This window comes from Xiphophorus hellerii, chromosome 9 (assembly GCF_003331165.1).
Source record: "Xiphophorus hellerii strain 12219 chromosome 9, Xiphophorus_hellerii-4.1, whole genome shotgun sequence".
Lineage (NCBI taxonomy): Eukaryota > Metazoa > Chordata > Actinopteri > Cyprinodontiformes > Poeciliidae > Xiphophorus > Xiphophorus hellerii.
In genome coordinates, this window is record NC_045680.1 from 12,072,975 (window position 1) to 12,088,876 (window position 15,902).

Below are 15,902 nucleotides of genomic sequence, written 5' to 3' on the forward strand. Positions count from 1 at the left end.
TATTTAACACTAAATAGTCCAATGTGCAAAACTTCCTGACAAATTACCTTTCTCTTTAAATGTCCTAACCTGGCAGCTAAACTGTGGTGGGCCTGGAGGGACTGCAGTGTGAGTGACAAGAAAAAGCAGATCAAATGCACTAAGTAGACTGGCAGACTCAACAACCTATATTCTTCACAAATGTGCCAGCACACAACACCAAGCAATCCACCCCCACAACACAACTGTCAAGCAAGGGATCACTATCAGACCACATCCACTACTGAGTCTCGACAATTATTCAAAGATCCCACCGGATAAGTCATCTCACCCACCTATACCCCAAACCTGAGTCACTAGGTGGGATCCTGCACTGAGTCAGACCACCTCTATAACTACCACTCACACCATAGAAGTGATAGTTAAAGAGTCATGTATACATGTACATGGTGTAGCCTGTAGCCAAGAGGTTTTTTTTTAAAGCTCGGACATTGAAATACAATGAGGAATAAAACTCAGACTTTTACGTAAACTTGTGCTTTTAAAGATATTTGATTTTGTCAACTACTTCAGCTTTAAAATCAGACAATAAAACCAAAGATGAAGCATAAAAAGGAAGTCGATGTGTGCCAATAAATTCTGATGTGATACTAGCAAGAACATTTATTCTGCTGAAGATCACGGTTTCACTCATTTATTCATGCCCCTCGTGTAGCATGGAATCCAAATAGCAATCAAGACGAGAGCTTTGGAGAGATGTAGAGAGATGGATTTACATCCAAACAGCTTGAGGGCACTGGCTTTAACTCTACTTAGGATTGGATCAGAAACCAATTCTAGGAAGCCTTCTCTTTTGAATTGTAAGCCTGAGTATTCGACAAATGCTCAACAGAGACTTTGTGTCTTACTTTAAAACACTCTCAACACCTGATTTCTTTGAGCCGTGGAAGGAACATTTCTCCTACCTTTGATCCAACCTTACAAGCCAACACTGCACTCACACTGGACACACACACACACACACAACAGTCAGGGCATGCATTTTGTCACATGCAAATGAAGAGCTATGCAGCTATTAGTCCATAATGACTGACAGTGAAATACTGTCCAAACACACCCACACTCTGCTAATAGTTGTTTACTTTGTCATCATTACTTGACATTGTAATATTGGATGGTCGTGCTAGGCAAACAGGTCTAGCTGCTTATTTATGTGAGTCGGTCATGACTTCCCAGAACAACTCTTTACGCGGAGTCAGAAGTGCATGCTGGGGGAGCATCCACACCAGCAACGTCTGCGTCACAAACAGCATACATGAGAAGAGAACTAGAATGAAAGGCAAGATGGGAACAAACAAAAGACAAAGTAATGTTCAGAATGACTAATTTTCAGTTTACACTGCTGGCTTATTTTTTGCAAACCCTCCACAGAGGTATAGCTTGAAAGGCTTACAACAGATCTAATATGCATCCTCATTATTATTTAAAATGTTTATACTTTTGTTGGGAAATAACTGTAAGCAAGGAAAAAGGCTGTTCTTTAAAAAAAAAAGTGTTGGTGAAAGTGCGAGCAGAATTCACAGCTGCAGGGTGCTTGGGGGAGGCAGGAGGCGTAAAAATGGCTGGCAAACTTTGAACCAAGTAGGGTACAGCTTGCAAGGCAAGTGAAACTGTGCCATGAAGTAAAAAGGTTTAAGTCTATCTGTGCAAAGTTAAACCCCTAACCCATAATTAAAAAAACGAAGGGAAAGAGTTGTGTAGACACTTTAGTGTGCATAAAAACAGCATAGATAAAAGAACGTAAAACAAAGAGTGACAGTGTGTCGGAGGAATCCAATTAAAACTTTAGAGGGTGAATGCATACACAATGTGCATGTGCAAAACACATACACAGTCTTTTCTAACACACTAACTCGTGGTTATAAAGAGACAATGTGTGGTTTAAATCAGTGCACTGCTTCCATTCTACAGAGCATCAGCATACCTATATGTTCTTTAAGTGATTTAAGCCTGATATGGTGAAGCAGATGATCATTTAAAGAAAAAAGGTTTTAATATGAAACAAAACAAACATTGGATCAACTTATTTCTTTTAAATTGTGGTTATAGCATGTTTCAGGCCTAATTCATATTCTACCAATGTAAATAAATAATCAGTCTCAGATTATATCATAAAGCTGTTAACCTATACTATGAAAATATCTTCTGGAGGCATTTGAAGAAGCAAAATTATTCTGGATATCAAAAACAAGATTTTTTAATAAATTTACATATAGCATATAATCCGTGAAACAACCTGAATGTCTTCATGCAGCAGGTATTTGTTGGATAATTTTCTGATTGTGGATCACTCCAGAAACATATTCATATGAAAAAAAGTATTTTTGAGGTCAATTAAACATAACTAGAGTTTATGCAGAAAAACATGAATCCCAATAGAAATATCACATGTTGGCCATGTGCGTTTTGAATTCATCCATGTTTCCTTTTAGCTGTCTGTATTTATCTTTCTTTTTTTTCTGTAAATCAGCACACAACCCTCAGCTGCTCAGCAGTATCTGGGGAGAAACACTTCAAAAGCCTCGTCACAGATCGTATGTGGATTTTGGACAATATGTGCCGTGTTACATTTGACAGCCAATGAGAGAACAGAATCTATTCTTTTTTTTCTCTCTGCTGCATTCCTTAAAATAGAGAATAGAAAAAATATATAATTCTACATAAAATGCTGCTCCTGCTCGAGCTGCTTCCTTCTTAAAGGTTTCACACACGTAATCATTCTAATAAAAATTAATTTTCAGAAGTTTTCCTGATCTGGGAAAACACCTGAAACATCCAGCCCTTCAGAACTAACATCGGACATCACTGCTGAAAAGAGTCATTCAGGACGCCATCAGTATGGGAGTAGCTAATATCACTGCCGAAATAATCCAGCAAGGGCACTCTAAAGATACTTGAAGGATAGATCTACATATTTCTGAAAGGTCAGACTTGATGTGTTCATGGTCACCATCCTGTAAATAGTAAAGCTGCTCAACCACTAAGGAGCACATCAGGAAATACTGACGGCACAGAACTTTTCAAAAAGTCTAGTATTAAACAGATAACACCAGGGTGCCCGGATGTTAGAAGTTAAAACTGATATCTTTAAGAGTCACAGGGAAATCTGGTAATAATGTTTTAGTTGCATTCTGTCCAGCATTTTACAAAACAATCTCACATCTCTTAAAAACAGAACCTTTCTAAAGTATTGATGTCCACAGCAAAGACATCTGAAGTCAATAAAAATGAAATAATCTTTTAACGCTGTTCTCTATGACTTGACTTTTACTTCAGATATAAATACGAAACGGCACAAAGGCCTTTTTCTCAGTCTTCAAAATGGAAAAAACAAGAGAACCAGAAGTCACCAGATGTGTTTTAATCCTCAAGCATCACCTGAAAATCTTCCTTTTTAACACTGTCCATATCAGAGCAATAATAAAAATTGCTAAAAAAAGAAAAAAAAACAACAAAAAAAAAAAAACTTTGACACTTGTCAACACTTGTTTGATGCTAGAGTTGCACTCGTATCAAACAAGTGCACTAGGACTGCAATAAAGATCGACAACTTGGGGTCACTAACTTCCCAGAACAACACTTTATTTTAATGCTTTTGTACACATCTTTACAACAGGTGCCAAGAAACTACTCCTCAATACATGATGAGTAATTGGAGATTACTGCAATCTTTTGTTTCAAGATGATTATTGGCTCCTTTTTAAGCGTCCACATGCTGCTTCGGTGAGCTGTGTAAGAAGTTTGTTCCAACATAGCTTTGATTCTGTCTTTGTGAAAACTGATGTGAATTTTAGCCCTTTGTTTGTAAGTTAGCTGTCTCTTTTGTTATTACTTCGGTAGGCTAATTTACTCTAAACTCACTGAGCTGATTGGATTTTCTGCATTTCCATTTAATCAATTTATGTTTCAGAAACTGTGAACAAAATAAAGCCAATTCCCTTTTTTTCACACTCTGTCAAAGTAAGCATACAAATGATGCTTTTTCTTTACTTCTACTTCATCATGCCTCTTTATGTGTGGTTCAAACAACACTTTAAATGTAAAGGATTAATTAAGGGAACATAATGTCTTTCTATTCATGTGCAACAATATATCTCTAAATATAGCTTGTGCTCTCATACAATTTCATGAGATTTATTAACGAAATATATGAATAAACAGCTTCATAAATATACAGAGAATAATTCATATGTGCTGCTCGTATGCAAATTTAGGGCTTCATACATTATTAGTTATCAAACTACAACCTGTTTTATGTATCTGGATACAGTTGTGAGGAGTGCCCGAGCTATTGTGTCATTTTCCTCTTCTGGTAACTCATCTGTGACAGTTTTGTGAATACTACATGAGTGTACAAACATGATCAGAGCAGGTGGTGTGAATGCAAATACAACCCACAACAAAAAAGGCATAAAATGAAGCAAAAGACAGATTAATGTCTGAATTGCTTTTACTTGTGGGAAGAAAAAAAATAATAATAAAAAAATGTTGTGCACACTGTCAAATTCACCTTGCAACATAATCTTGTAGAACAGCAGACTTATCCGTGTGCGAGGAAGAACCTTGTAAACTGCTTAGCAAGGTCAGACACCTCTGATTTCTCATCTTGAAAGAGAAACAGATTGCTGTTAATGTTTTATCTACACAGTTAGTGATGAACGCCTTGATTCTGGAACTAGGTGGCTTCATTAATTAATGAAATGCTGGCTTTTGATCGCAGGCGGAGGTGTTCCACCGTGGTTTCCTTCTCACTCATCCCTGCAACTTAGCTGCTGAGATGTGATATTTATGCTTTTGAATCTTACTGTGTCGTGAGAATTTCAGCCAATAACAGGACCCACCTGCAGTGAAGATGAATATGTAAATTTGAAAAGTAGGTCGGAGATCGAATTTCATTGGGTAAATTCGCAGTTGAAATATCCTTTTGCCAAGCAGGGGCCCTCATCCAATCTGATTCCAGGACGACCTTCTGTATGACTGCCATCTTTCAGCTTTAGCTGATAAAAGTATTCAGTCGGCATTCATTTATCACTGCGCGAATAAAGGCAAGAAGCCCACTCAGGCAAGTAATTTAATCAAAGTGGTCTTTCGAGCTTTAGAGAAATCCAAGCTGAGGTTGCAAGTGCTGCAACACATGCACAGTGACAAAGTCTCTAAACCACCATATTATAGAAAGGCAAACTGCAGGCTGCTCTTATTAAAACTGGAAATATGCTCAAGCTCAGTTTTATTTTCCTTACTCAGGTTCGCTCAGTTTAATTAGTGTCCTTAATCTGCAATTAGCTCCGAGGTCAACTGTACTCTTAACTTAGAAAAAACCCCACATTGTTTTTGAAGGAACATATACTGTATGTATTTAATTAATCTGTTAACCCATGAAATGTCAATGCCACTGAATTGTATGCAGTTTAAATAGCGTGATTAAGAATAACTGGTGCAGGTCTGACAAATTGATCTTTATGACTTAATTTCATTAAACTGCTATTAGAAAGAAAACAACAGATCAATGCTAACATGGTGAAAGGGGGGGTCAGTGCACACCATATAGGTTACTTACATTATCTAGGTATATATGAGAAATAAAGAAAAATAATCCACATTCAGTTGTATCTAGATGTTATTCGCTTTGAAATCCTTTCAATGGAACAATTTACATTGTTGACTGACTAAACAGATCCGACACGTGTAAAATCCTCTGGAGACCATTTTAGCAAATCAAGAGTCTTATTTAATAAGCCAAAAAGAGCAGTGTTACTTTTATTTTTAGAATATAAACATGTGTGTTTTTGCCTTGTAGGACTGTGTTCTTGTTTGAAGTCAAATAAAAGCTAATAATAATTTAAAAACTTGGCTAAGTCTAGCTCTCATTAAAGACATAACTACGCTTGGGTTTTTCATGAATGCAGCTTTACTGTATGTGCTATGACTGAATCAGGCATTCCAGTGGACAAATGGAATTTATTCATTCTGCTTTCATAAAGTTGGAAAATGGCATATGTGTCACTGAAGGTACCTAATTAAAAACAAAATGTATATTGAATTTTTTAAATATATATTTTCTAAACAGACTGAAAGCAACAGCTTACAAATACCTTTCTTTCCCATTTAAAGCCACTAAATACCAATGTTCCTCTTCTTTAATGTCAGCTAAATGTTTTGTTTATTTGGGTTTAATGGATTCACAGCACTTTGAATGCTAAACAGCTGCAATAAAACTCAGAACCTTTCATGCAAGAGGCGGCTGTGAAGCAGAAAAAAAAAAAAACAACAAAAATCCCCTGACTATATTTGAATCAGTGGTGGTCATAACTCAGTTATATAACAGTATATAAAGAATTGTGAAACATTTATAGCATAATAAATAAATGGAGTCATTTATATATGCATACAATAGCATCACCTAGGCAAATGATATCTGAGATGTTTTACATTAAACATCATGTTCATATAATGAAAGAGTAGCAAGAGAGATTTTGCATGTAAAAAACAAAAAATGCATACCCATATTCAAAAAAGCATTTCAATAGCCTGGAAAACTTAGAAAACAACAAGTGGCTTGGTATTGCTTAACCTATACCTATTAAGATGCTTCACACTTTTTAAATTTAAATATGTTGTTATAATGAATTATCAAAAAAGAGAAAGATGAAAAAAGAGTCCCCCTGTTGAAGTGAACATACACACAGCATTTCATCAGTGTTGTACTGCGCAGTACAAAACTGTGTCATACTGTAACTGATTATTGCCCAGATGCAGAAATCTCTCCTTTCTGATCTTGAGAGCAACAGATATTTCGTTCCAGCAGTTTCTTGTAAGTTAGTCCTCCTTCCCTGCTCCAAAAGGGGGTTATCTAGGATTGAGAAAAATATTATAACGTTCTGACATGTCACCTCCAGATTAGCATGGATCTACTATAAGGGCAAAGTGGAAATGTGCACATGGGTTCCTTGTAAAAAATAAGACAGGTAAAAAATAAGTCGGTATTTTTTTTATTTCTATAGCACCTTTCACAGACATATAGATCACAAAGTGCTTCGCAAGGGTATACTTTGAAAAGGGTGAGAAAATAGGAGTAATCTTAAAAAGCTGAATTAATCAGAATCTATAAAAAAAAAAACACTGTTTGGTTAGATTTTATTTAGTGTTCATTTGGAATATCTTCTTGATTAGCCAATGTCCAGACAGGGTGAGCATAATGAGCAGGTGAATTATTTGCACGGATTAAAGATCAGCTTACAAGATTTGTAAAATTACTTCAGTTTTTGTTCAGTTGATCTATGACCGATATGTCCGTACTGCTGAGTCAGTGGGAAAGTTGAGGGAAGGTACGGCTGAGGCTAAAGAAAATTAATCACAAATTGATGAAAAAAGCCTCTTGAACAAACATCTTCTTGAAAAATTGTTTGTGATAAAGTAGCTTTGATTTTACATCAGGACAGAAAACCAGTTGTAGCTTGAGGTCCTGGCTAACATGTGAAGAGGAATGGGAGGAGAGTTGTGGAACTCAGGTCTTAAAGATAAACCAATCAAGAAAAAAATAATCCATAAAAGTAAGAACTATTAAGCTGTCTGTTGAGTTTTACTTATTGCAACATTAGTGCCTTGTTCATCTGGCCTAATAACTGCATCTCTGCTGTGTGCTTGTACTAAAGTAAGTTCATCAAAGATTTTTCTTCCTCTGAAGAATTGTTTTCTGAACTTTAACTGGAGTGATAATTGTAGAATACATCCAATATTTACTGCTATGTTTTCTATTTCAATAGTTTTCATTTACAGTCATTGTAGGTAGAATTCTACCTACAATCTTATTAATATAAATAATTATTAATGGATACCCGCATCTTAAGATGCGGGTATCCATGGCAGGCTTGAACACATTACAGCCCGGTAATGATCAGAACCATTTCCGGGGTTTGGAATTATTTAATTTAAACTCAGAGAGTTCAAACACACATCACAAAGTACTGAGGATCTTTCTAAGCAGTTTGTTGAAGTGCTAGGCAAATGTAGGAATGTTTCCTAATATAATATGTTGTTCAAGTCAGTTGTTACTGCAAATAATGTAATTTTTATGCGCTAGTGTTATAGCATTGTGCTGTGCTCAGGTCTGTTGTTACTGTCCGAGGTAAAGATGAGCAATGGCAGAGGAAGTCACATCACAAATGACACAGCAAGCTCTTTATTTCTTTGGGACTTGAATTAAAGCAAAAACATGTGATAAATTACCAGGTAACATGAAACTATATAAGATTCTCACATACAAATTTATAATATACCATTTAAATTGTTATTATCGCTGTTCTCCTTAGCGCATCAAATCAATAACAAAGAGAGCTCTGCAGCTTTATGAGGGCAGGAGGTAAAAACTGCCTCAACACTTGACCAGCTGCAACAAACTTCAGCTTCAAGTGTCTTTCCGAAGCTTGCGATGTGCACACTTTGTCTCACAGCCAAGGAAATTATGCCTAATCTATTCACTTAGTTTTGAGACTAACGCAACAAAACCCTGCAGTCTTACTTTAAAATGCAGCGTCTGGCTGCGACATGCCCTATCAACTACTGAGAATATCTCCTTTCTTCTGTTAACACAAAGACGCTACCGGTTGTCAAAGCACTTTTCATCCTTGAACCCACGTCTCAATAGAGCTATAAATAACTGGTCTCTGTAACTGCACTCATGTCCAGCTCATTAGAGCCAAACATTAGACTGAAATAATGGTGCCAGGATTTGGTTTTATAAGGAGGTAGAAATAAGAACTATCTTAACACAGTGAGGTGAAAATATAGTACAGGAGCTGCAAGACACAAAGCTGTAAAAAAATAATTAGGTAGTCAAAAATGTATAATATAAAATAACCTTATTTCCTGAAGGTTAAATGAGAAAACGTGCATGATTAGCTTTTCGGAATCAGCAAAAGAACCACTTTTCTCTCACTACTGCTCCTCCCCTAACATCTATGTAACACGCTGAATGATAAGTTATGCCGAAAAGAGAGATCCAACCCAGGATTTTTATGCAAAAACCTCCCTGAACAACAGTGCGGTGAAGGAGCACTTATAAAGAAAGAAGGATCGACCATAATTGTCAAGCCCCTGTTCTTGCTCATTCCTAGTGGTGCTGAATTCCATGTGACCACGACAGCTAAAGCCCGGTATCATTCATTAATGCCTGGGCTCCTCATTACTGTCTCCTTACACTTTTGAAAGACTCATTACCTGCATAATGGAATAGCGCTTAGAACAGTCAGACCTTTCTTTTGCGCAAATTAATCACCTGCATGCACAGACAAAAAGGAAATTCTCACATTAAATATTAAGAAACTTCGCTGTCTGGCTTTCTACTTTGTCAAACTTCCACAAGATGTACTTTTTTGAAGAGCAGTGGCACTGATGCGACACCGGTGGCACTTCAGGCTGCCCCTGTCCCTTTCCTTGTGTCGGTGAAAGAAGCGTGCTAAAAAAAGAGGAAGAAGAAAGAGATGTACTTACAGTTGACTGTGACTTTTACTGTTTTGGTGTCAGGAGAGGCAATGTCATTTAAAGCACTGCATTCGTAGTCTCCAGCCTGGTCCCTTGTGATGCCGGTGATGTTAAGATATTCGCTGCTGTCATACTTCCTGGCTGGAAAGAGAAAAATGGAAGCTAAGTACTTACAACGTGTCCACACAGAATACAAGCACATCACACAAATCACAATCTATTGCACAAGGATTGCTGTTTTCCATGGTAGATTTCATTTGTGGTAAATTGCTTTCAAATTTAAGCCTGAACAGAAGATGCATAACAATTAAGACATCGCATTGAACCCCTCATTCCCCTCTTTGCATTCTCAAGTAGCACATCAGCAGTGAATTGATCTATTTTTATTGATATGGTGGCAGGAAATAATGTTGTGTTCCCAGCCATCCACTTATAATTTGTTCTTATCAAAGCACACAGCTACCTCCTGACACACAGACAGATTTGATGACTCAATGCAAATGCCAGTGCTTTATAGTTGGATGAGCCAAAGGCTGTAGCCTCGAAGCAACAGAACTGCCGTGCAGGCTGCATACTTAACTTGATAAGAGAAAATCTGCACAAACGTGCACGCTCAAAGCTCTAATTAACAGAAAATTAAAACATACTAACACTGTCACAGCTGATAGACTTAAGCTCCCACTGCATATCAAGGAAAGTAATGAGAAAACAGTGAGATACAGAACAGTGTGCACCATAACTCAGTTAGAATCAGGAGATATAAATACACAGAGGAAGATAATTTAAATGGCGTACACTTGTACAGCTCCTTTTAACCTTGGCTCCTACCAAGCACGATATAATTTGTTTTCCACGCACACACAAATTGGTGGCGGGGATGCTGCGCATATTTGCTTGTTCAAAGACAAAGACAACAAAAGCTGGAAAGCAATAATGGCTTCGACACAGTTTTATTCAGAACAAAAGGATGTAAATGAAGTTTACTTCTAGCAGTACTGAGAATATGCCACTTATTGTATTATTAAACATAAAACGAATAGGTTCATTCACTGGTGGATTTAAAGTTAATTGCCTGCTATTTCTAAGGTCTGTTAATAAAGACAGTGATTTCTTTAGTACCTTCCTGATGTGACAACCTTGCTTCAAGTGCAAGGTTGCGAGCAAACTGACCATCTGTGACGTTTACACTGATTATGTACATCTATCATCTAAGGCTAAGAGATTAGCACAATTTCATTGTTTTCTGACATGTTTAGAGAGTAATAAATCACCTGAGAAATTATTCATTTAGTGAGATGAGATAAAGTGATTCACTCATAAGTCCTCAAAATGTTACTTTCCAAATGCACACCAGTCATAATAGGATAATTGCAAATGAAAAAATGCAACTTTAAAAATAAATACATACATTTATTTTATGTATTTAAAAAATAAATACATATTTACATTATTTTACCCCATAATGTAAAAACAGAAAAGACTGCAACATAGTATTTACAAATTAATTTCCAGTTTAAATGGCCACAAATCATGGAAAAAACTTTCTATCATCTCCTTCTTAACTTTTAAATTCACTTTAATGAGATGCCAGATATACTTGAAACATTTTTTTCCACTAGATTGGCTTGAATTCAAAAGAAGTCCCACCTGTTACTCTTTAGGGTAAAACTGTTTAGCAGATAATCTCTTTAAACTAATTGGCAACACGCTCTGATTGTTAGCATGTCTGTTGGTGAAATAAAGCGCTCCCTGTGGGATGGCTACTGGAAACAGCTAATTAACCAAACAGCTAGCTAACTAGCAAATCAGTTAACCTTAGCGAATCAGTTAATGTTATCAAAACCACATAAAGTGTAAAATAAACACACTTAATTCAAAATGTCAACTACACCTGGCTCATGTTTATTCAATACTTTTGTTTAGGCTTTAGATTACAGTTTTCCTTGCCTGTTTTAGCATTAAAAATGTATTCAAAATTGCCCGGCCCACTTTTTGCTGCTTTAGCTCATATAAAGTCATGGCAGTGCTTAACGATAAATCAAGATTTTTATTTAGCAGACACAAATCTGAAATGTTTTTGGTCTCTTTAATCGTGTTGTAATTTTGTAATTATAGGTGCAGTTGATATATGAAGGAAAATGTGTTTCTTCTTTGGGTGAAATGTGAATCTTGGTCACAAAAGAATAAAAAGATGTTGACAATCATCCAAAACAGAGACATCACAAAATTGTCAGAGAGGCAGATTTTGTTGTGCTTGTTGTTCTAGTTTTATCTTCCTCCATTTTCTCTTACCTTTACGAATGAACTTGTATGTAACAAGCGTGTGTTTTATCTGCATATTATTGTTGTTTCGCCTTTGAATTAGAACATGAGGTTTGAATAGTGCTAAAAACTGAGTTTCAGGGTTTTTCAAATCATTAAAATGTCAGTGATACTCAATATACAGTATAAATGGGTAAAAATCTGTGCAGATATACTCCTTAGCCAAAGTACACTGTAATGTTTTTTAAGAGACATATTTTTACATCAGGCATGGTGCTAAAATCTGTGATTGTAATTTACATGCAAAATAACATTGTGATGTTATATCTCTGATATTTTGAGTACATTAAATAAATATTTACTATGAACACACCTGCTTTTTCACTTTCCACGTGAATCTGCCCATCAAAGATAATCATGAACAAACATTCCATTACTGTAGCTATAAATATAATAAGGATAATAGCAAAATATAATTTTATTTTTGTACCAGAAACATCAGTAGTTGTATATCTGTTTCATGTCATTTCTGTTTTGTGAACTTAACATTCAGAAAGGCAAAGGCACATAATACTGACATGACTTAAAAGATGAACCAGAATAAAACAGAGGCATATGGGAACTGATAGCATTTCCATTCAATGCATCAAATTGTCCCTGTGTGTAAGTTGGGTTTAAACACTTTTGTTAATAAGTTTTTTGAGGTGGCAACATCTTAGTAAAATGACAAAGGTACAATGTAGAGAAAATGTCCAAAGAACTTTCTATAAACACACTTTATTTATCTCTTCAAAATAAACCTGTAAATAGAAAACAGAGACATAACACAAGTTTCTTAATTCTCGCTTTTGTTGGCTGTCTTCCTTACATAGCCAGGCTTTGGCACCCTTGAAGAAGCATTTTCAGTGGGTGAAGACTATCTGTACCTAATCCCACTGATGTGGGAGGAGAAGTGCAGTCCAGTGAGTCAATAGAGTAACCAAATGGTGCAGAGCAAGTGTGATCTCAGACGAAACAGGAATTTATGTAAACATGGTTTAAGCACCTTCTATTTGTGACTGCACAGGTTATGTGTTATGAAACCGCTTCTTCTAAAAAGAATATGCAGCAGATTTTGACTCAGGAAGGCTTTTTTTAATCAGGGAATATAAATAGAACTCTGAATTTAAGAGATACACAGAGCTTAAACTAAATTAGCTACAGCTTTTACAAGGGACCAGACATGAGGTGCAGCTAGAGTAATCTTGACTTTAAATTATACTACAACAGCAGGAGAGAGATTGGATATTGTCTGTTCTACTAACCAAGTAGGTCTGTATTTAAATGTGAGTTGTAGTAAAAGAAACCCCTTAAGTCCTTGTTAAATACATCGGACTTGTCTCATAGACTGAAAAAAAAAACATATCTGAAAAAGCTTAAAGAAGATTTTGAACTATGTTAAAACTACATCAATGTTAGATATCAGATATTGATATGAACCATAGTAGCCAAATATTGGTTACCAAATTTGGTAGCCAAATATTTTTGCCAAGTTACATTGACAATCTGAATTAATTGTCAATATAAACTATGATTTTATTGCAAAAGAATATTCTTATTAATTTCTTCAATGGCTGCAGTGAAGCAGTTGGTAGCTGTGTTGCCCCACAGCAAAAAGGTCTTTGGTTCAAATCCTTGCCTGTTGTCTTTCTGAATTGAGTTGCATTTATGCACTAAACAAACCATGAATAAGTGGGTTTTCTTCACATTTACTGGCTTCCTCCCACAGTTCACAAAGTTGCATGTTAGGTCAATTTGTCTCTCTAATTGCATTTAGGGGTGAGTGTGTGAGTTTGTCCTGTGTGTCCATCATATGTTGGCCTGTGATGGTCTCAGGAACTGTCCTGAGACCATGCCCTCCTCTCGTGCAATAGACCCTGCACAGATTAGAAAGCACAGACTGTGAACCCAATGGATGGATGTTTCTATGCTGCATTTGTATTGGAGAAATAGTGTAGTTGTCTGTGGCTTAGAAATGCTCATTGTTTAGGTCGTAACATGAGAAAATCAAGCAGATTTTGTAGAACATCAAGACCTGCATCTCTATATATGTTTGTTGATTTTGTTGCACTCTCAGCTTAAATAGTGTAAGCCCATTGGCATATATGGACTTACATTCAGTGTTCACTTGCCTGATGTTGGGTTATTCAACTTTATAAATTTTTTATCCATTTTTGAGAATCTACTGACCATCTGGTGATTAAAGATTAATCCTCTATGAGATCTGCCAAGAAGTCAAATAATTACTAGCCAAATTACTCAGAAAAAAAAGTCATGGTATCAGTTTCAGTGTGAAACATTATCCATGCCGGGGTGAGAGAATCTTCATGAGAGCAGACAGATGATCTATAATTTAAAATTAAATAATCTTATAATCGGATCATTGCGTGATGGAATAATAAAAGTAAAAAGGGAGTCAGGTAATACACTTATATCTACAAAGTTCATGTGAGGACAAAGTATGTGCAAAGATCAATAACAAATTTATACTGTTTACAATGGTAAACAGTTAAAAGAGAATAATTTTGGGGAGGTTGCATAAACAAAGCACATCTTTGGAGTATTAGCACCAGTATGAGTACACTGAAAAGAATTTGATCCTGAAAAGCCTACTAACAACTAATATGGTAGAATACAATGGTTTCCTACAGTAATTGGTGCGTATGAGGAATATTCTCATGCCCAAAACAAAAATAATATCAGATATATACATTTAAATAAGTGCTTTGCTTTAGTAGAATTTTATTTAACATTAGTGACTTCTCTGTGGCTTTTAGAGAGGATAGAATGCCAAAGTATAACACATAGCAGGGGACTTTCTTCTTTACTTTTATTTTCTACCAGTACCCTGTAATTTATATCCGGATAAAAGCTGTTCAAAGTCTATTTATTTACAGAGGAAGTGGGGGGAAAAAATCCTCACTTTAACACACACATGCTGAATAACTTCACTAAATAATTGCACTAAATGGCTGACCTGAACACTGCCCTTGAAGCACATCTCCAGTGTATTTCACTGCAGTGGGAAATTATGATACCCAGGATGTAGAAATCCATTGTGTGCACTTGTGTCTTTTATTAGGGCAATAAAATCAAAAGCGCTGACCCACGAGGGCAACTATTCTTGTTGCTCCCAATACCGTTTGCCAAATGGCTGAATCAAATGCTTTGGTTTTCATTGGCAGCCACAAGAACTGATTTCCACTCTGCAGAAAACACAATGAATTGCTTGTGAGCCAGTAGGGGGGAAACAGTCTCATATGGCAGGCACATTCATAGCAATTAATGCCTGAAGAATGATAAAAAGTGGAGTATGAGTTTATTTTAATGAACAAGGCAGATTTGACCAAAGCATCAGCTCAGGTCTTTTAAAACACTTTGAAAGTGAGGAAGTTCATGTTCTTTTTGTCCAATTATTGGTCAACAAAAAGCAGCTGGGCTGAGTCTCGGCTAAATTACCAACTCCTGATTATCAACAGGTGTCGGCAAATGTATGCTGATCATGGTGGACTGCGTCGGCCATTACCAAAATGAGCTGATTATATCAGTGGTTGTAAAATCACCACAGTTCTGGAAGTGGATTTAACAACCTCCATTGTCACATCATTTGATTTCCCATAGCATCAGTTAAAGTTCAAGCTTTTTGTTTGTGCTTCTTTTTTTGACTCTACTTGAGCTAAAACGGGAATCTGTTAGGTCAGTCATTGAAGATAAATTAAGGACCAATAATTAAAATTGTTGCATAGTTTATATTGTACATAATATTTAATTACTATAAAAACTGAGTAGATTTTAGGTAAGCTGTCTTCAGCATACTCACCTTTTTCTCAAGTTTACCAAGGAAGTGAAAAGCATAACATATACTGTATATATACAGTATACACAAAATACAAGACACTATTTTGAAGAGGTAATGTCTTCTGATTTTTGACAGAATTAGAAATTGATTACCACAAAGGCGTCTTAAATGAACACAGAAAATCTAATGTTTTGCTTAGATATAACTAATTGACTTTAGGCCAGTCGTAGTTCACACATTTAATAAAAAAAGAAGAAACAATTGTTTTCTTGTCTGACAAAAA

General features: G+C 36.0%; 1 protein-coding gene across 2 annotated transcripts in view; it reads right to left on the reverse strand.

Annotated features, from left to right (window-relative positions):
• Window positions 1-15,902, reverse strand: part of negr1 (neuronal growth regulator 1) — a 174,726-nt gene that overhangs the window by 59,756 nt on the left and 99,068 nt on the right. For both annotated transcript variants that reach the window (XM_032572346.1, XM_032572347.1), the window contains exon 4: window positions 9,529-9,660. In XM_032572346.1, the coding sequence (XP_032428237.1) occupies window positions 9,529-9,660 (132 nt within the window). The remainder of the gene's footprint in view (window positions 1-9,528; window positions 9,661-15,902) is intronic.